General features: G+C 37.4%; 1 protein-coding gene across 1 annotated transcript; it reads left to right on the top strand.

Moving 5' to 3' along the window:
* Window positions 1-90: 90 nt before the first annotated feature.
* daglb (diacylglycerol lipase, beta) lies at window positions 91-21,982 on the top strand. The gene is made up of 15 exons (XM_079596035.1): window positions 91-631; window positions 2,339-2,490; window positions 3,457-3,631; window positions 5,114-5,387; window positions 9,821-9,943; window positions 10,820-10,947; window positions 12,404-12,530; window positions 14,157-14,240; window positions 16,512-16,589; window positions 16,680-16,760; window positions 16,842-16,969; window positions 18,572-18,640; window positions 18,772-18,844; window positions 19,868-20,118; window positions 21,184-21,982. Exons 1-15 carry the CDS (start codon window positions 537-539, stop codon window positions 21,380-21,382), a joined length of 2,037 nt encoding a protein of 678 aa, XP_079452161.1. The 5' UTR covers window positions 91-536; the 3' UTR covers window positions 21,383-21,982.
* Window positions 21,983-22,513: the final 531 nt, after the last annotated feature.

A 22,513-nucleotide genomic window follows, 5' to 3' on the forward strand; every position in this document is an offset into this window, starting at 1 on the left:
CGAACCTTTTGAATATGTCATGACTCATGTGGCAATTGTATTGATGTGAACAAATTGTTCTTTTGAATCGGATCGTTTGAAAAAATCAGTTCAAGAATCAACCTGAACTCGATTGAACTCTATCTTTTCCGGAAGCGTCCGATTACAACCGAAAACCGACGATTTGACTGAAGGGGCGGGAACGGAGCGGATAGTAAGTTATGTTATTGTTGTAAATATTGCGGATATTTGTTTAATTATAAAAATTATACAGAACAATGCTTTATTGTAACGCAATAAATCACTATTTTTGACGAATCTTTCTAACTTTACTGCCGGAAGTTACTTTATCTTCCGTTCCGGACACATTTCGCTGCGACACAGAGAAAGGGAAAACAAACCCGCCCCGCTGCAGACAGATGTCAGTGATCGAGTCATTTATTACCATGTTGTAATATCAGGATTACGGGCGGGCAGAGTCATGGGTTCTGTAATATTCCCCGCCACACGCTCATGATCGCGACAGAAAGACTGGGTTGAAGTTGGAAAGCGTCAGGATGCCGGGAATGGTGGTGCTTGGACGCCGATGGCGAATCGCCAGCGATGATCTTGTGTTCCCTGGCGCCATCGAGTTGTTTATCAGAGCTGTGTGGTGAGAAGAGCTGCAGTTCATTTAGCTTACTTGGGAGTTTGGGGTATTGTGTAAGACTTGTATCACGATATTGAATGATTGCCATGTTCATATACCATGACAGTTAGGAAAAATACGTTCTGAGATCGGTGTTGCTAACGTTTCCATTACAAAAATTATGTTTCTGAACGTTTGAAACGTCCAGTTTTTAATCATCAATGTTCTCTAAACATTCTGAAGCGAGTAGTTTTTATTTAAAATAAAACGTTCCATGAACGGTGTATAAATATTGTTTTTGTGCTGACGTTTTCAAAAGTATAGTTCTCAGTTTGCAAAATGATCACATGGATGTATAACTAACTTAATAAACATTACTTTTGTTTGTTTAATATTCAGAAAACATTCAGATATAACGTTTTCTGAATGTTTTGAGAACAATATCAAATAACTAACATTATTAATAGGGCTTGGTATCGATTCAGTTGCGCCGATTCGATTATGATTCGATTCAATTAATAATTTCCACTGGTCCCACCACACAAAAAAATTTAAGTTTTTTTTTTAAACCATCCTTGTATTGTAATTAATGTTATTGACACCAAAATTTGAGATATCAGTGAAATTTCGCAATGCTCGATTCCAGTTTCGATACCACAGCTAAAACTATGATCTAATATAAATTTAAAAGATTATTAAAGTAAAAAAGAACAAATAATCAAATTAGCCTACAAGCAATAACACAAATAAATACAATGAAACAAACATATAAATAAAAAAATCAGGTCCAACAGTTTGGGCTGTAAACGATTAATCGCGATTAATCGAATCCAAAATAAAAGTTTGTTTACATTTATATATGTGTGTGTATTGTGTATAATTATTTTGTATATATAAATACACACACATGCATGTATATATTTGAGAAATATTTGCATTTATATACTGCATATATATTTTTATATGATTTATATTATATAAAAAAATAGAACTATTTTATATATAAATAACAATTTCTCAAATATATACATGCATGTGTGTGTATTTATACAAAATAATGATACACAATACACACACATATATCATGTAAACTCAAACTTTTATTTTGGATTCGATTAATCGCGATTAATCGTTTACAGCCCTACCAACAGTAGTTTTAAGGTACAGAAATTGAATAAAGTAATCAAATGTGAAATAACGGCATAGTCTGTATAAATTAAATATGGATTATTCCTTATTAAAGTTGCAAAAGTTAGGCAGTCAAGAGCAGAGTGTTTTTATTTCTTTGTGTTTTGTTGTTTGATTAACATTAATGACACAGACAGCAACAGGTTTATTAGGTTGCTGTCACTTTAAGACCGAAAACACGTATCCAATATATTGATACACATGCGTTGTAGACTAGTAATAAGATTATTGTCGATCAGATATTATATTCAATGCTTATGGAGGAATCGACATTTTAAAAAAATGATAAATCTAAAAATCTTTCCCTAGCCGTAATTACTAACTATTAACGTATCTAGAATAATGTTTGTTCAACCGTAACGTTCCCTGTTTGCTGGGATTGCTTTTAAAAGCAAATATAATTGTACAATAAAATGTGAAGTTACCAAATATTCATCACTGCGGTTTATAAACATGGCATTACCATATTAATTATTCAATGTTGGCAATAATATGCTAAAATTAGTAGTATTTTTTGTTTCTGAAAGCTCTCTTGTCTCTTAGGTGGGTCGTGACCTTAGTTGTGTACATTAACCATAAGGGACGGTTCGACTGTCAAGGTGGAGCGTATTTGCATAATTACCTTGTAGTTCTTCTTGTGCTTCTGGCTGCCATCATCTTCACATTATGTGCAGTTGTGTACGTCAGTGCTCAAGGTACGTGTCTTTCCCCGACCCGATGCATGATGAGATTTCTTCACATGTGACCCTGGACCTCAAAACCAGTCACATGGGTCATTTTTTTAAAATTGAGATGTATACGTCATATGAAAGCTGAATAAATAATCTCTCCATTGATGTGTGGTGTGTTATGATAGGACAATATTTGGTCGAGACACAACTATTGAAAATCTGGAATCTGAGGAGCAAAAAAATGTAAACATTGAGAAAATCTCCTTTAAAGTTGTGCATTTATGTTCACGATTGTGCTGCATTCACTCACAAAAATACATGTTTTATATATTTACGGTTGGACATTTACTAAATATCTTCATGGAACATGATCTTAAAGGTTGGGTAGGTAAGAATTGTCTAAATAACTTTTTTTCAAATTGGCTTAAACTGTCTTTATATACCAATACATAATTAAAATGTAAGCACTTTAAAAAAAGAGAGTATAAAAATTGAGTGACTCTAGTGTATTTAATCTTCAAAAAACACAGCTCATTAATTCCTACCGGGACGAAACAAGTGATTGGCTTGCGCGACTGTCACTCTCCGTCGCCATGACTACCGCCGCTATTACTGGCTCTGCCGCAGTCGCGCACCCGTTTTTAGGCGGGAGTGAATGGAATTAATGAGCTGTGTTTATTGAAGATTAAATACACTAGAGTCACTCAGTTTTTTATACTCTCTATTTCAGAGTACTTGCATTTTAATTATGTATTGGTATATAAAGACAGTTTAAACAAATTTTAATTAAAGTTTTTTTTAGACAATTCTGACCTACCCAACCTTTAATATCCTCATGATTTTTGGCATAAAAGAGAAATCTATAATTTTGACCCATACAGTGTATAGTTGGCTATCGCCACAGATATACCCGTGCGGCTCCAGACTGGGTTTGATCCAGGGTCACGTGTGTGTAATGATGCGATGTAACTCTGCTGTGATTGGTCTTAGGAACCATAATGAACCCGGGTCCGCGGCGCTCGATGCCGGTCCTGGTGTATCTGCGTGCGGTTCTGTACGTCCCTGAGCTCGTGTGGGCCGTTCTGGGGGCCGTCTGGGTGTCGGATAACAGCACCGGGTGCAAGCCTGAGGAGGTCGGCGCTGTGATCGCAGCTGTGGTTTCCAGGTAAGGAAAACATATTTAACAATATTCCCTTTTCCAAAAATGTACAAAGCAAGGACGCATTTAAATTGATCAAAAGTGACAGTGAAGGCATTTTAAAAAAATATGAAAAATTCTATTTCAAATAAATGTTGTTATTTTTGAGCTTTCTATTCATCAAAGAATCCCGAAAAATAAAATGCATCACGGTTTCCAGAAAAATATGAACTGTTTTCAACATTGATAATAATCATAAATGTTTCTTGATCATCATATTATAGTGATTTCTGAAGGATCATGTGACACTGAAGACTGGAGTAATGATGCTGAAAATTCAGCTTTGATCACAGGAATAAATTACACTTTACTGTATATTCACATAGAAAACTGATGATTTAATTTGTAAAAATATTTCACAATTTTTCCTGTATTTTTAAAGCCTTTGAACAGTATTGTATGTTTACAAAATGACTTGAATTGTGTTTCCAACTCGCATATATGCACATTTTGATTAAAGCTAAATATAAGGACACAAAAGATAGGACACAATAGTTTTTAGAATTAACTCTTTTTTTTTTTTCTTCTTATATTCTGTTATGTTTAAAGGGCAAGGCAAGTTTATTTATATAGCACATTTCATACACAGTGGTAATTCAAAGTGCTTTACATAGAAGAAATTAAAATAATTACATAAATAATAAAAGAAATAAGAATAATTAAAACAGTTTAGAAAATAAAATACAGTGCAAACAGTCGGACGAACAGTGGCACAGTGCTCATTCAGTAAATGCAAAGCTAAACAGTGCGAATTCAAAGTGCTTTACATAGAAGAAATTAAAATAATCAAAAGAAATAAGAATAATTAAGACTCAAAGTGATTGAGCAGGTTTGCTGTGCCACTGGTCCAGGGACGTCCTCTACTGGGGATGATCTTAATACATCAACACTGTTATCTTGGTTTCGTAAAGTATGATCAAACTCTGAAGCCTCATAATGTTCATAAAGAGTTCATAAAATAAGAAACGCCTCCATTGTAGTCTTGAGTTTTCTTAACAACACGTCACAATATTCCTCATTATAATAATTAATACGCATAATAAAGGGGCGGGGCCTGGTTGAGTTAGTTAGTAGTGTGTTAAACTGGCGGTTAAGGGGCGGGACATTTCCCAAACACACTCGAAGTGCTCGACCAATCACAACACACTGCCCCAGCCGACCAATCAGAGCACAGTGTGCTTTTCAGAAGGAGGGGCTTCATAGAGACAGGAAGTAAACAGAGCGTTACTGACAGACTGGGAAGAGAGGAGCCGCAACAATGGAGAATATGAGGAGAATAATCAACATTCAAGCAGGAAAACCGACTTTATTAAAGGGACCTTCATAATGCCGTCATTACAAATAAGTCCATTGTATCAAATTATTAATTTCAATGTTAGTACATACTATAGTAGTTAAAGCCACTTACTTAATATAAAGTGTGACCGCTGTCTCTGTTGTCGTCCTCAGCTGGATCATCCTCCTCTCCATGGCTGTGGGGGTGCTGGTCGTGTTTGACCCTCTGGGCAGCCAACGCTCGGGTGTGTCTCTGGACGACCGGTCCGGCGTGAGGGGTCTGGACCTGGAGAGCAGCGAGTCGTCCCAGATCTTCTACACCGCACACACACTGGCGTCGCGCGTGTGGGAGAGTCGTCTGCGTCTCCTCTGCTTCTGTCTGCCTCAGGACGACAACCATCGAGCCGCCTTCTCCAGCATCGCACAGCTCGTCGGGGGATTCTTCCTGGTCAGAACCACTTTATGAAGCTTAATTTCACTGAAAACTCACACTTGTGCACATATAGCTCCAGTTCTGCTGCCCAGGGTTCATGCAAGGTGTTTAAATGCCCCCAGAAATCAAAATGTAGTTTTTTTTAGCTTTTAGTATTAATATGTTTGCGAACAAGCTAGTGTGTTCAAAAAACAATGACAGAATTCACATTTAGGAGATCTAAGCATTCAATACTTAGTCTCATTTCCGCTGAAATGGATCAGGGATTTTTATGACATCACCGCGACTTCAGCTTCTCATCACATCTTCTGTCCAATCAAATGCTCTCTAGAATCTTAAGCTCCGCCCCCTATGCTATAAACACATCTGGCCGAAGCGAGCGTTGACGCGTCTCAGAGTAATATGGGTTAGATGTGTGTGTTCGCTGCTCAAACGCTCCAGTTTTATTCTGTTTTTCGACTGTACATTGGTTAAGAATGAAATGGCTAGAATGTATTCACCATAGATATCCATATAAGGCTAGATGTCCTACGGCGGAGTCTCTTACGTCATCATCGGCGGCCATCTTGTCACAGGCAAGCGTTCTGTAAGGCGAGTGATCTGCACGAACACAAATACTCTTATCTCGCTGAAATCTTGACGGATTTACAAACGGTTCGGTTTCTTACAAACGTTATTAACGTGGCTATACTTCTGGATGCTTGAACATGTTGAAATATATAATATTATAATTATTCATAAGTTTGCAGTGTCATAACTACATCTCTGATGTTTATAACAAACCAACCCGTTTGAAAATCGGTAGAAAATTGAGCAAGTTATGGTTATTTAAAAAGTACATGCAGCATTAAAACACAATGTTACGAGTGAGCGAGCTGATTATTGGCACTTTTCCATTACCAGTACCAGCTCGACTCGGTTCGCTCCATTTTCCATTGCAGATAGTACCTCCACAATAGTACCTGGTCGTCATAGCGACGCGACACACACCCGCTACCCACACACACAGGACAATGGAGGAAATCGAGTGTATGCTGTTTTACATAATATTAGTAATGGGTATATCACGCAATCTCTGGCAAAACTATTAAAAAATGTCGGGGTTATTCAGGATACTCCGTCTGGCGCGTGCAATGATGACGCAGTGAATAGTGCCGATTCTCTCTGACCAATCAGCAGTCTGCCGTGTGTCACGTCACATTTAAGTATCGCCTCAGCTCGCTCAGAAATCTCGCCGAAGGTGATACGAAAGCAGGTACCGGTACAACTTTTACACAGTGGAAAACCAAACAAAGGCGAGTCGAGGCGAGGCGAGCCGAGCTGGTACTGTGTAGTGGAAAAGCGCCATTAGACAAGATGGCCGCCAGGTGCGGACATCGACCTCCATTGGCCAGCAGCGTGGACGAGACATCTAGCCTTTATTATGTATATCTATGGTATTCACATCTCTACTGTTGAATCCAGCATATCATCAGCGCTCGGATTCGCTTCCATGGTGCTGTCAGTCTGTGAGGGAAACTAAACGCTATTGGCTGTTTGAAAAGCGGGAGGAGCCATTCAATATGTCCCGCCTTCACTTCCTGTTTCAGTGGAAATTACGTCAACGCATCAAACAAAGCTGCGCGTTACAAAACCTTTCAGTGGGACTTTAAAGAGCTTGAAGTACTTTAATTTATTATTTTAGTCCTGGAAAACCCTTGAAGACAGCCATATTTATGGAAGGGTACTTTTAAAGTGCTTGAATGATTCAAAGACAATATATATATGAAATTTAATTTTGTTAATTTTGTGTTTAATTTTTTCAATAAAACATAAATACAATCTTTTCACTCAAATTGAACGCCGCAGTCCGCCTGATATCGATATAGAGGCGTTTCGCATGGCTATGAGTGTGATGTTTCTCATATATTTCTAAGTATATGATACAGCTTCAGTGTTTCCTCTAGGATTTTTTCCAGCTGTGGTGGCAGGCCCATTTCCCCAGGGGGAGGGGGCGTCGCCCATGCGTGATATTCCCATGGGCCACGCCCCCTTGCCCCAGGTGTTTAAACCTCACCTAAGTATTATAATTAGGGGTTGGTATCGATTCAGATGTTCCGATTCGATTTCAATTCGCAAGCTCTCAATTCGATTCAATTTCGATTATCGATTCCACTCAATGAATATACTGTAGATTTAACACAACCTATATTTATAAAAAAAAAATTTGATGCAAGATGAAAAATTGATTATTGAAAAAGTCAGAACAGTCTCATGCCTTGATCAAACAGGATCAGGTTATTTTATGTTTAAGATAAAACAAACATAAAATCTCACTGCATTAGAATAACATGGAGGCTGCAAGCCTATGAATTGTAGGAAAACTAATACTGGCTTTTGGGTGATATATAAATAAATATGGGGGGAAAAAATCGATTCATAGCCATTGAGAATCGATATTGAATTAACCACAATTTAAAAAACGATTAATCGAAAAATAGTTTTTCTAGTTATAATATGAAAGGTTCCAATTTACAGCGGCAATGCGATTATGCGCATCCCGTGCGCCGAATGATGCACTTGAAGCAACTCGAAGTCACAGCGTGCGGTGCAGCGCTTCGCATTGAAAAGTGTTAGCAGAGTACACAGACAACACACCCGAAATACTGTTTCACAACTACCAGTCTATCTGACTGGCACACTTTATTTAAAAGCACAAAGCGAAGAGATATTTGATGCTTACTGTGTATTATATCTATGCAACAGTTTATTTAGCCTTTTCTTTTAACAGTTTTACATTTCACTTACAGTGCGCATGAAGAACAATTCGAATTCAGAGCGCTCAGTGCTGTAATCTAACAGAACTAACGCAATAAACTCCAGTAACAGTAAGATAAAGTAATTTTATGCAAACCATAGACCTTTATCTACAAATAAAGTATAATAATGTGAACATTGATCTTGGAGAGTGTCATCGTGTTACTCGTAACTGAACGTGACGCGATGTTTGAGTTCTGAATGGAGAATGACTGAGGAGAGATGAGTTTTCATTAACTTTAACTTAACGACTTCAATATTATTTTTTACCTCACATTATGCTATCGAATGACTTTAGAAGTCTTGGAATATAGTGCACGAAAACTTTATGGTGCTTTACAATGTTTTTTATGCCTTTAGTGGGGCTTAACAATAACACAATAGTATGCACAATATCGGACCTCATTGAGAAGCTGCAGCCGTGGCGGGAGGATTTTTGGTGTGGCGGCCCACCACGGCTGAATGAATGTAGCGGAAACACTGAGCTTTTATTCTTCAGGTCAATCATATATTCATGGAAATCAGTTTGAATTAGAAAGGCAATATCTATATCAATGGATTGATATTTATGAAGTAAAGCGTCAGATTCAGCTTCACTCTGGAGCCGCTTTGCTATATACTGTATATATATATATATATATATATATATATATATAATATAAGTATATCTTATATGTTCAAAGTTAAAATAATTTCCTTGTTTACCACCTTGCTTCGTTCCAGAATGAATCAGTGTTTTTAATGTAACGAATGGTCTTTTGTCTTTTTGCTCTTTTATGCACTGAAATTCTAGGGCTTTGCTAATGTTCCCATACTTAAAGTTGCCGAAGTCAGTGCACACTTTGCATGTGCTGCACTTTATTTAAACCATTTAGTTTTATTAGTGTATTTGTACTTTTTTACTCACTTTTTTAGAATTTAAAAGATAACAAAGATGTTGTTTGATACGTGAGCTCTCCGATTGTAGTGCTTGGAAACCAAAAAGTAGTGCGCTCAAACTCCATGTTTCCATGTGTGCAAATGATATGAAAATGATGCACTAGTATTGATAACACTTTACATTAAGGTTTCATTTCTAAACATCAGTAACTACATTAGTTAACATGCACTACCAATGAACAATACAGAATTCTACAGCATTTATTAATTGTAATGGTAATCTAATACATTACTAAGATCAAATGTTGTTGCTCATTGTTAATTAATTAATGTTTGCTAATGCATTAACAACTAATGAGACGTTATTGTAAAGCGTTACCTAAAATTCTGACTGTCAAGTTGTTCATTATTATAATAATGTGATACAGGCTGATAATCAATACATGGCTGATATTAAAATATATTGTCTAAATAAAATAAACAGTTATTTTAAATGTATGTTCATTTAGGCATTGCAACGTTGTAATGTGCAATCTGAAAAATTTGACTTTATTTTGAGTTTTGCTTATTGAGATGTTTTTTTTTAAGATGAACTGAGCGTTAGAAGACTATAAAGGTTATATGTAAAAATAGGAAAGAGGAAATGAGCGTGCAAAGTTAAATATACAGTGTCAGCCAATAGTGATAAATTTAAAAAATCTACAATATCGGTACCGATAATCTGAATGATACCGATATAATACATGACCTGACACTGTCTGTCATGTTTGCAGGACACAGACCTGGTTCCCAGTGATATCGCCGCTGGTCTGGCTCTTCTTCATCAGGAACAGGACAAGATGGAGCAGAGCAGAGACCCTGACGAGGTCCTGACCCACAGCCCGTCCTCCCCGATAGTGAGTCTGAGCTTATTCCTGGGAATTAACCCTATAAAGCCCACTCTATCATATTTGATATGCAACTTACGTTTGTCTGATTTTTATTTAATATGCCAGGCTTTACAGGGAGATTGCAATGGTTCACTCCAGAATTAAAATGTCCTGATAGTTTACTCGTCATCCAAGATGTTCATGTCTTTCTTTCTTCAGTGGAAAAGAAATTAAGGTTTGTGAGGAACACACTCCAGGATTGTTCTCCATATAGTGACTTCAATGGTCCAGCGGGTCGAAGGTCCAGATGTGAGTTTCAGTGCAGCTTCAAAGTCTCTCACGATCCAGCCGAGGAATAAGAGTCTCATCTAGACACACCAGCGGACATTTTATAACAAAAATAAACAACCTGTCACTGACAGAGCGCATATTTAACTGAAAGAACGAGTAGAGAGAGAGAGAGAGAGAGCCTTGGTCGCGTGCACACTCTTTTGTACCGATGAATTTTAATGAATGTTTATAACAACTGATCTTTCCAACACTGAACTCACGAGACGTCTCAATCGGTGTATAACTAATCGGTAACACTTTACATTAAGGTTCCATTTATTACATAAATTACATAAAAAGTGCAGTTTGCTTACTCAAGTGTAAGCTTTAAAACAAATAAAACCACTTGTTTATTTTTGCTGAAAAAGCATATGACTACTTTTTCCACACAGTGCTATCAGGAATCGATTAAAGAATCGGATCGATAAGCAGAATCGTCATTAGCATTGATATTGGTAAAATCTTATCAATTCCCATCTCTAATCTGGACATTTGCATTCTGAAGTGAACTAATCCTGTAATGCATGTGAAGTATACTCTTGTGTGAAGTACACTTCCGGTGTGTTTTCCCAGAGGGAGGATCTGGAGATCGAGCTGGAGAAAGCCACTCACTGTATGCAGTTTGCAGCAGCTGCGTATGGATGGCCGCTGTACGTCTACTCAAACCCGCTCACGGGGCTCTGCAAACTCAGTGGAGATTGGTGGGTATAAAGTTTGCTAAAGTTCGCTAATCATATTAAAGGGATAGTTCACCCAAAAGTGAAAATTAGCCCATGATTTACTCACTTTGAAGCCATCCTAGGTGTGTATGACATTCTGTCAGACGAATACAATCAGAGTTATATTAAAAAATGTCCTGGCTCTTCCAAGCTTTATAATGGCAGTGAATGGCCGTTTCTGTTTTGAAGTCCATAAAAGTGAATCTATCCATCATAAAAGTGCATTTATCCATCATATCCATCATAAAAGTGCATCTATCCATCATAGAAGTGCACCTATCCATCATATCCATCATAAAAGTGAATCTATCCATCATAAAAGTACATCCATCCATAATAAAAGTGCATCTGTCCATCATATCCATCATAAAAGTGCATCTATCCATTATAAAAGTGCATCTATCCATTATAAAAGTGCATCTATCCATTATAAAAGTGCATATATCCATTATAAAAGTGCATCTATCCATCATAAAAGTGCATCCATCCATTATAAAAGTGCATCTATCATCATAGAAGTGCATCTATCCATCATAAAAGTGCATCTATCCATCATAAAAGTGCATCTATCCATCATAAAAGTGCTTCTGTCCATCATAAAAGTGCATTTATCCATCATAAAAGTGCATCTGTCCATTATAAAAGTGCATATATCCATCATAAAAGTGCATTCATCCATCATAAAAGTGCATCTATCCATCATAAAAGTGCATCTATCCATCATAAAAGTGCTTCTGTCCATCATAAAAGTGCATTTATCCATCATAAAAGTGCATCTGTCCATCATAGAAGTGCATCTATCCATCATAAAAGTGCATCTATCCATCATAAAAGTGCATCTATCCATCATAAAAGTGCATCTATCCATCATAAAAGTGCATCTATCCATCATAAAAGTGCATCTATCATCATAGAAGTGCATCTATCCATCATAAAAGTGCATCTATCCATCATAAAAGTGCATCTATCCATCATAAAAGTGCTTCTGTCCATCATAAAAGTGCATTTATCCATCATAAAAATGCATCTGTCCATCATAAAAGTGCATCTGTCCATCATAAAAGTGCATCTGTCCATCATAAAAGTGCATTCATCCATCAAAAAAGTGCATCTGTCCATCATAAAAGTGCATCTGTCCATCATAAAAGTGCATCTGTCCATCATAAAAGTGCATCTGTCCATCATAAAAGTGCATATATCCATTATAAAAGTGCATCTGTCCATCATAAAAGTGCATCTGTCCATCATAAAAGTGCATCTATCCATTATAATAGTGCATATATCCATCATAAAAGTGCTTCTGTCCGATTGATTATAACTGATTGTGTTCGTCTGACAGAAGAATGTCATATACACCTATGATGAGGGAGAGTAAATCATGGGTTAATTTTGATGTCTCCTTTAAGTGCAGAAGTGCAGTAACGATGTGTGTTTTCAGCTGCCGGAGTCGTCAGGCGGAGTACGATCTAGTCGGAGGAGACAGTCTCGGCTGCCACTTCTCTTCTATCCTGCAGAGCACCGGCCTCCAGTACCGAGACTTCATCCACATCAGCTTCCATAACCAGGTGACGTCTCAGGGTCCCACGCCCGGGTGACACCTCTCGCGTCCCAATCCCACAAAACAAACTCCCGGCCCGTCCCAATCCCAGAAGAATGACTCCCACTCCTGGAATCTGTTACAGTAAAAAATACTTAAAAAAAAAAAAGTTTGTTTTGCTATACTTGGGAGGACTCTCCATAGGCGTAATGGTTTTTATACTGTACAAACTATATATTCTCTCCCTTTACACTAACTCTATCCCTAAACCTGCCCACACACACACACACACACACACACACACACACACACACACACACACACACACACTGCCCCTATCCCTAAACCTGCCCATCACACACACACACACACACACACACACACACACACACACACACACACACACACACACACACTGCCCCTATCCCTAAACCTGCCCAACACACACACACACACACTGCCCCTATCCCTAAACCTGCCCAACACACACACACACACACTGCCCCTATCCCTAAACCTGCCCAACACACATGCACACACACACACACACACACACACTGCCCCTATCCCTAAACCTGCCCAACACACACACACACACACACTGCCCCTATCCCTAAACCTGCCCAACACACACACACACACACACACACTGCCCCTATCCCTAAACCTGCCCAACACACACACACACACACACACACACACACACACACACACACACTGCCCCATCCCTAAACCTGCCCATCACATACACACACACACACACACTGCCCTATCCCTAAACCTGCCCGTCACACACACACCACACACACACACACTGCCCCATCCCTAAACCTGCCCATCACATACACACACACACACACACACACACTGCCCCATCCCTAAACCTGCCCGTCACACACACACACACACACACACACACTGCCCCATCCCTAAACCTGCCCGTCACACACACACACACACACACACACACACACACACACTGCCCCATCCCTAAACCTGCCCATCACACACACACACTGCCCCATCCCTAAACCTGCCCATCACATACACACACACACACACACACTGCCCTATCCCTAAACCTGCCCGTCACACACACACCACACACACACACTCGCACACACACACACACACACTGCCCCTATCCCTAAACCTGCCCATCACACACACACACACCCACACCTCATTTCTCAACTCAGACCGTTACTTCAGAGCGGCCAGAAGTGTCGGTGAGCACAACTGAGGTATAGTTTTCAGACAGTAGTCGTGGCTAATCCGTTTTGATTATGATTTTCGCGGCTACAAAGTGCACAGGAAGTCTTCTTCTTCTCTTATATTATTGGCATACCAACTTGGTGCATTACCGCCACCAACTGTTCCGAGTGGAGCACGTCATCCACTGAACCGGCCACAGCAAAGCAGACAGGAGAGCATAAAGAGACAGGACAGCTAGAATTTACTTCAAAATTAAAATACATAGTTTCAATTATTGGTATATTTGTGAATAAAGTTGAGTATCATTACGATTCCCGGTCCCACTGATATTCTTTCCTGTCCCAATCACGGGATTAATGGTGGATTTTTATTTCCCATCCTGTGGGATTCCCGAAAAAATGTCAGCCTCTGAATTCATTTTTTATTTTTTATTCCGTAGATCTACGAGATCCCGTTTTTCGTGGCGTTGGATCATAAGCGGGAGGCGGTCCTTGTGGCGGTGAGGGGAACGCTGTCGCTGAAGGTGAGTCTGAATCATCGGGTATACACTGATTATTATCAGGATTCTCTGAGAAACATGTTTGACAAACCATCCTTCACTCATAACCAAACCTGCAGATGTGCATAATGGCCAGATGTGCTATTTTCCTAAACATTACACTCTTGAGGTCTGCCAATCATTCCTGAAGGGGCTTTTTATATGTAGGGCTTTCGGTTTAGTTATGAAAAAATAACAAGATTAAAATTACGCCTATAGAATGCATATAGAATTACCCTAAAATGGGCAAAAATGCCCCTGTTTGAGTTTTGTCTCATATTTACAGTAGATTTGTATTTGTCCTTAAGAGGAAATTTGTTTCCACTGTAGATGCGTACATAATAATACAAATAATACACACATAACATATTAAGAATATGAACATATAAACATATACACAAAAAAAAACATTTATATCACTTTACTAGTGTCATACTCCGATCGGTCTGCGCTGGGGTGTAATATATCGTGTAACAATATATCGCAATACAAAAATGCACCAATATTGTATAGTTCACCAAAAATAACATTTCTTTCTGAGGAAAAAATTCCAGTTTTCAGAGTTTAGTGTCAGTACTACATGAAACTACTGTACGTAATGTTGAATATAATGTATAATAATTAGGGCTGTCCGTTAAACGGCTCGTCCGGTGTGCGTTCCCTTTAACGTTACGTTTTGAGTGGATGAATGATGAGCGCGAGACGCCGAAATGGATGCCAATAAGATTCTGAATGGAAAGTTTACTTTTAAAAAGTTGCCAAATGGTTCAATTGACAAGACCAAAGTGATCTGTGTGTGTGTCGTTGTGAACTGAGCTATCATCGTCCAGTCTGAAATACCACTTGATGGCCGAACACACACACACACACACACACAGCTGATGCGTTTCTACGCCCACTCGTCAATATCAGTAGCGTTACCTCGTCAGTATTTCTTTCACCCTTTTATTGATGGACAGTGTCACATTGTTTGAGAGATTATTTGCTCCAAGTGTGATTGTTAGTGTGAAATTGAACACAGTATATGTTGTTTTCAATAAAAAACATTTGCACAAAACAAGCCGATCCACTTTTCCATGTTGATAAGAGCATTAATGGGACAAAAAGAAATCAAGAGACATTTAGAATAGATAAAAATGCGCGATTAATCACGAGTTAACTATGACATTAATGCAATTAATCGCAAGTTAACTGACATTAATGCGATTAATCGCGAGTTAACTGACATTAATGTGATTAATCGCGAGTTAACTATGACGTTAATGCGATTAATCGCAAGTTAACTATGACATTAATGCGATTAATCACGAGTTAACTATGACATTAATGCGATTAATCGCGAGTTAAATATGACATTAATGCGATTAATCGCGAGTTAGCTATGACATTAATGCGATTAATCGCGAGTTAGCTATGACATTAATGTGATTAATCGCAAGTTAACTGACATTAATGCGATTAATCGCGAGTTAGCTATGACATTAATGCGATTAATCGCGAGTTAGCTATGACATTAATGCGATTAATCGCGAGTTATCTATGACATTAATGTGATTAATCGCGAGTTAGCTATGACATTAATGTGTTTAATCGCGAGTAAACTATGACATTAATGTGATTTATCACGAGTTAACTATGACATTAATGCGATTAATCACGAGTTAACTATGACATTAATGCGATTAATCACGAGTTAACTATGACATTAATGTGATTAATCGCGAGTTAGCTATGACATTAATGTGATTAATCGCGAGTTAGCTATGACATTAATGCGATTAATCACGAGTTAACTATGACATTAATGCGATTAATCACGAGTTAACTATGACATTAATGCGATTAATCACGAGTTAACTATGACATTAATGCGATTAATCACGAGTTAACTATGACATTAATGCGATTAATCACGAGTTAACTATGACATTAATGCGATTAATCACGAGTTAACTATGACATTAATGCGATTAATCGCGAGTTAGCTATGACATTAATGCGATTAATCGCGAGTTAACTATGACATTAATGCGATTAAATATTTTAATCGTTTGACAGCCCTAATAATAATGCAATGGGGGAATATTTGTGGGTCCTGATAATGCCAAATGTCTGTTACCTGTAAAAAGTGGCCAACATTATTTTAAATATATCTAGTCAGTGACAGAGATAAAGCATATTCTTCTAAAATAATTCAGTATTTTCAGAATCATGAATATATTGTTCTTGAGGTTTTGCGCTGCGGTGTGTTTGCAGGACGTGTTGACGGATCTCTCCGCTGAGTGTGAGAATATTTCCGTCGATGGCGTGTCGGGAACATGCTATGCTCACAAGGTAACCACATCACTCTTATATTTCTCACGTTTATGAAGTCCATCAGAACCACATCACATGTCATCGTGAACGCCTCCGTCTGAATCACAGGGCATTTCTCAAGCGGCGCATTACATCTACAAGAAACTGCTCAACGATGGGATTCTGAGCCAGGCGTTCAACATCGCACCAGTAAGAGCTTTAGCTGAGCATTATTCTCCCGCGGCAGTGGACTCGCTGTGATTGTGTGTGTGTGTGTGTGTGTGTTTGCAGGAGTATAAGCTGGTCATCACAGGTCACAGTCTGGGTGCGGGAACGGCGTCTCTGCTGGCTGTGCTTCTGCACAACACACACCCCACACTCGAGTGCTTCGCTTTCTCTCCACCAGGGGGCCTGATGAGGTAATGTCACACACACACACACACACACACACACACACACACCCCACACTCGAGTGCTTCGCTTTCTCTCCACCAGGGGGCCTGATGAGGTAATGTCACATACATACACACACACACACACACCCCACACTCGAGTGCTTCGCTTTCTCTCCACCAGGGGGCCTGATGAGGTAATGTCACACACACACACCGCACGAACATCAGCAGAATATTTACATACAGATCATGTTCTGATATTGAAAGATACCATACTCATATGTGACCACAAAACCAGTCACATGGGGTCAATTTTTTTAAAATTGAGATGTACACAACCTTAAAGCTGAATAAATAATCTCTCCACTGATGTGTGGTTTGTTAGGATAGGACAATATTTGGTCGAGACACAACTATTGAAAATCTGGAATCTGAGGAGCAAAAAAATGTAAACATTGAGAAAATCTCCTTTAAAGTTGTGCATTTATGTTCACGATTGTGCTGCATTCACTCACAAAAATACATGTTTTATATATTTACGGTAGGACATTTACTAAATATCTTCATGGAACATGATCTTTACTTAATATCACAATGATTTTTGGCATAAAAGAAAAATGGATAATTTTGAGCCTTACAATGCAATGTATAGTTGCTATTACCACAGATATACCCGTGCGGCTCCAGACTGGTTGTACAATGTACATTATAAAATGTATAGAATGAGACTAGCTTGAAAGAATCACTATAAAATAGCAGACGCACTGTACAAACACCCTGTGACCTCATAAAGCACTGATAGAAACATAATAAGTAAAAAAATAAAAAAAAGAGTATTTAAAAAATAAAAAAGATAATAATAATGAAATACAATATATAATACAAACAAAAATTAAAAAGAACATTTAATTAAGAGCATTTAAAAACCGTAATAAAAATTAAATATATAATAAAAAAGTAGAAAACAGTATTTAATTAAAGAGTATTTTAAAAATAATAATTAATAATAAGAATAATGAAGTACAATATTTAAAGTTGTATATATGTCAGTCATACTATATACACACACACACACACACACACACACACACACACACACACACACACACACACACACACACACACACACACACATTATATAAACAAACTTATGTTAGATGAGATAAATCATGATTAATTGATTTGGCCGCACTAATATATATATATATATATATATATATATATATATATATATATGACACATGTAATAGGAATAATTGGAAGGAGTATGGAATAATTAAGATGTTTATTCTGTAAAAGTTTATTACCAAGGCAGCATTTATTTGTTGAAAAATACATTAAAAACAGTAATTATGTGAAATATTATTACAAATTAAAATACTTGTTTTCTATTGTAATGCATTTTAAGATGTAATTTATTCCCTGTGATCGAAGCTGAATTTTAGTGTCACATGATCTTTCAGAAATCATTCACATACATTATAAATGTGTCTTGATCAATTTCTTAATTATTCAACACTTTTGACTGAAAGTATATCTGACTTTGTACATTTGTAAAGAATCTTGACACACTCCTATTGTTGTTATCAGACGTTAAACTGCATATTTGTCACCGTCTCCCGTCAGTAAAGCGCTGGCCGATTACTCGAAGCAGTTCGTGGTCTCGGTGGTGCTGGGAAAAGACCTCGTGCCCAGGTGAGGTTTATTTATATCGTCACATCGTTTGTATATATGAAACTGAGGCTGTGTTTAGAGAAGTTTAGAGCTTTCTTCTGTACGCTTCATGTCACTTCCTCAAACTGACTGGCCTCGCTTGCTTTCTGTAGACTGAGCATCCCGAACATGGAAGACCTGAAGAGAAGACTATTAAAAGTGGTGTCGAACTGCAGTAAACCCAAGGTAAGAGCAGAGCATTTCACTCTCGCTACACTTCCGGCTCCTGAACTGGTTGCAGTTCCACTCTGGCTCCACATGAGGGCGCTCACAGGGCGAGTGCAGAATGAACGGAGGTCTATGGAGCGATCGATACCCCTCACAATCCACTTTTCTCAGGAGATCATTTTTTGTCTAGTAATTTGAATGTTGTATTCGAAAGGAGATGCAAAGAAATTACACATTGCTGGGTGTTAGATTGTTAGAGTCACAAATAACCCCAAGCCATAAAATTATACTTAAATTACTATTATTTTTTCTCCAGAAAGCTTATTTTATTTTGATCATATTTTTTTCAATTTTTTAATGCAATTTTTTTGGAGATTTTATTTTATTTACCTTTAAATGACTAGATTTAATCAATAAATAAATCGTAATATAAGCACATTCCTCACATTCTTTTCACTTAAATTCAAAATAACTCACAATTTCATGCCGAAACCTTTTAATTCAGCTCTATCTTTCATTGTGTGTCTTTGACGACCTCTTGTGGAAAAAAAATAATATAAGATGATATTTCATGAGTCTAGATGGGCTTATATCTCTATATGGAGCAAATGAGCTGTTCCGCTGGGTCCTAAAGTCAGTTACTTCAGTGTGCAGATACACATCTAGACATTATAAAATCATTTTTGGTAAAGTTTTAGCATTTTTAGTTTGAATTTTAATTTATGCAGTTTGAGGTTTTTCTATGTGAACGTAAGCATTCCTCACATTACATTCATTCCTATGGGGGTCAAATGACCTGAAGGATTTGTTACTTTTTTTTACATTTCAACCACAAAACTCCTCGAATCCATAAAAAAAAGTGTGTATTTGTGGTTCAAGTGCGATGACAAATTTTTTTTTAACAAAACTTTTTGGGCCCGAGGGAAGGATGAGGGTTAAGCCTCCTTTTACTATCTAACTCACTCTCTCTCTCTCTCTCTCTCTCTCTCTCTCTCTCTCTCTCTCTCTCTCTCTCTCTCTCTCTCTCTCTCTCTCTCTCAGTACAAGATATTAATGAACGGCTGCTGGTACGAGTTGTTTGGAGGAACTCCTGACGATTTCCCCACGGAGATGGAGAACCGAAGAGAGGAGGAGCTTAACCATCCGTTGCTAGGCGAGGAGAGTCTGTTGGTGCGACGCTCGACGACCTATCAGAGCCTGTCGTCAGACGACTCGCCCGCCCACCACACACACTTACCCCTGTACCTGCCAGGCCGGGTCATGCACATCACCGAGGACGGGCCCACGCGCAGGTCAGAGCTAAAATAAATCTGACACACACACACACACACACACACACACACACACACTCAGAGCTAATCTAAATCTGATTCCAATCAGATTTGCATAAAAACTGGATTTGGACTTACAGTCTGAACGTGGCCTTACCTTTTTAACTTTGTTTTTTATTTGATCAAACATACAGTAAAAATGTTGAAATATTTTTGTAATTTAAATCATCAGTTTTCTATGTGAATATACAGTAAAGTGTAATTTATTCCTGTGATCAAAGCTGAATTTTCAGCATCATTACTCCAGTCTTCAGTGTCACATGATCCTTAGTATTTAAAATATATAATAATTAAAATAATAATAATAAACATTAAATAATTTATAATAAAAAAGTAGAAGAATATTTCAAGAGTATTTGAAAAATAATTATGAATAATTATAGTAATAATACAAATAATGAAATGCAATATAAAAAAATATTAAAAATGAGTATTTAATTCGTTTTTGTAAATATAATAATACAATTAATACAAAAAATAATAAATAATTAAAATGGTAAAAAAGGACATTCAATTATTTAAAAATATAATCATTAAAACACTAATATTAAAAAATTACTTGCATGAAAACAAAGTAAAACGTTTATTTGAAATAATATAATAATTTATAATAATAATAAAATGCAATATATATTAAAAATAATATTTCATTTCATAAAAATATTAAAATTAAAGCAATAATAATTAAATGAAATATTTAATAAAAAGCTAAAATTTGTATTTTAAAAATAACAATTAAGAATAGTAATAAGAAAATAATTGAATACAATATTTTTTTTTTTTTTTGAAAAATTTAAAAAACATTTTTTTTATTTAATTAAAGGGTATTTAAAAATATAATAATTAAAATAATAATAATAAATAATTTAAATATATAATAAACAAAAAAATAGAAAACAGTATTTAACTAAAACAGGTATTTAAAAATATAATAATACTAATAAATAATTAAAATGTATAATAAAAACCAATTACACGGTTTACTGTCTGTCCCATTTAATCCCAGTATATTTGTGCTCTTCACAGACACTGCTTCTCTCCGGTGAGATACCGCGCGGAGTGGTCGAGCGAGTCGTCGTTCCGTAACGTTCTGATCAGCCCGAGGATGATGGCGGATCACATGCCTGACGTGGTTCTGCGGGCCCTGAGGAGCCTGACCCGAGACCAGCACCCGTCGGCGCTCTGCCCGTCCTCCATGAGCAACAGCCACCTCAACGTCATCTGACGCTCACCGGTCCCGCTCACAGACAGTCAACATGCGTATTTATTTCTGCCTTACGATCCCAGCGGTGCGTCAGCTTCACCGTCCCCCGTATAGTCCCTCCGTCAGGACATTATTTGCAATGTGTCGTTCAAATTTCATTTTAGTGTTTGTGCAAAGATGAGCGATTCTAGAAATCTGTGTTATGAGTGTAATGGTGCCGTTATGTTTCTGTGATTGTGTCTTTGTCACATGATCATTTTGCCAAAAAGAGTGTTTCGCATCCGCCGTATGAGACTCTGATGCATGGCACCAAACGCATGCAAACATCTCCTCGGCTTCAGATGCGTCTGTGCAGTTATTTCTCCACCGCAGCCGTTTCGGGGGTTCAGGGTATCATGCAATTTTCAATAATAAAAAATGTTGAGGAAAAATTGGTCTGGTCCATGTTGAAAAAAGTGAGATTGAAAAAGTGCATGTTTATTAGTGGTTCTTGTGAAATAGTGACCTGTGTGTGTGTGTGTGTGTGTGTGTGTGTACACTAGGGCTGGGCATCGATTCAGATGTTCCAATTCGATTCGATTTTGATTCCCGATTCAATGAATATAGATTTAATACAAATCCTATACTTATTTATTTTTAAACGGTGAACAAGTTTACGAGTGGGTTATTAATACAAAGAAAAAGAGCCACAAACCTGTATATAATTAGTATTATTTTTTTTAGGTACTCTTGGGTACATTAAAACCCAACTTCAAATGCATACAGTGAATAGACAGGATTTTGATGCAAGATGAAAAATTGATGCTGAAAATTAGACGAGTCAGAACAGTCGCATGCCTTGACCAATCAGGAACAGGTTATCTTATGTTTAAGAGAAAACATAAACTTAAACATAAACATAAAATCTCACAGCATTCGCTGTAACATGGAGGCTGCAAGCCTATGAACACTGGAGGAAAACTAATACTGGCTTTTGGGTGATAGGTAAATAAATATGGGAAAAAAATATTTTTGGCCTTTGAGAATCGATTTTGAATCGACCACATTTTAAAAATCGATTAATCGAAAAATATTTTTTTTTGCCCAGCCCTAGTGTACACATACATATGTTTATATTTTATATATATATATATATGCGTGTGTGTGAATGTA

Source organism: Phoxinus phoxinus (genome assembly GCF_949152265.1).
Source record: "Phoxinus phoxinus genome assembly, chromosome: 21".
Classification (NCBI taxonomy): Eukaryota; Metazoa; Chordata; class Actinopteri; order Cypriniformes; family Leuciscidae; genus Phoxinus; species Phoxinus phoxinus.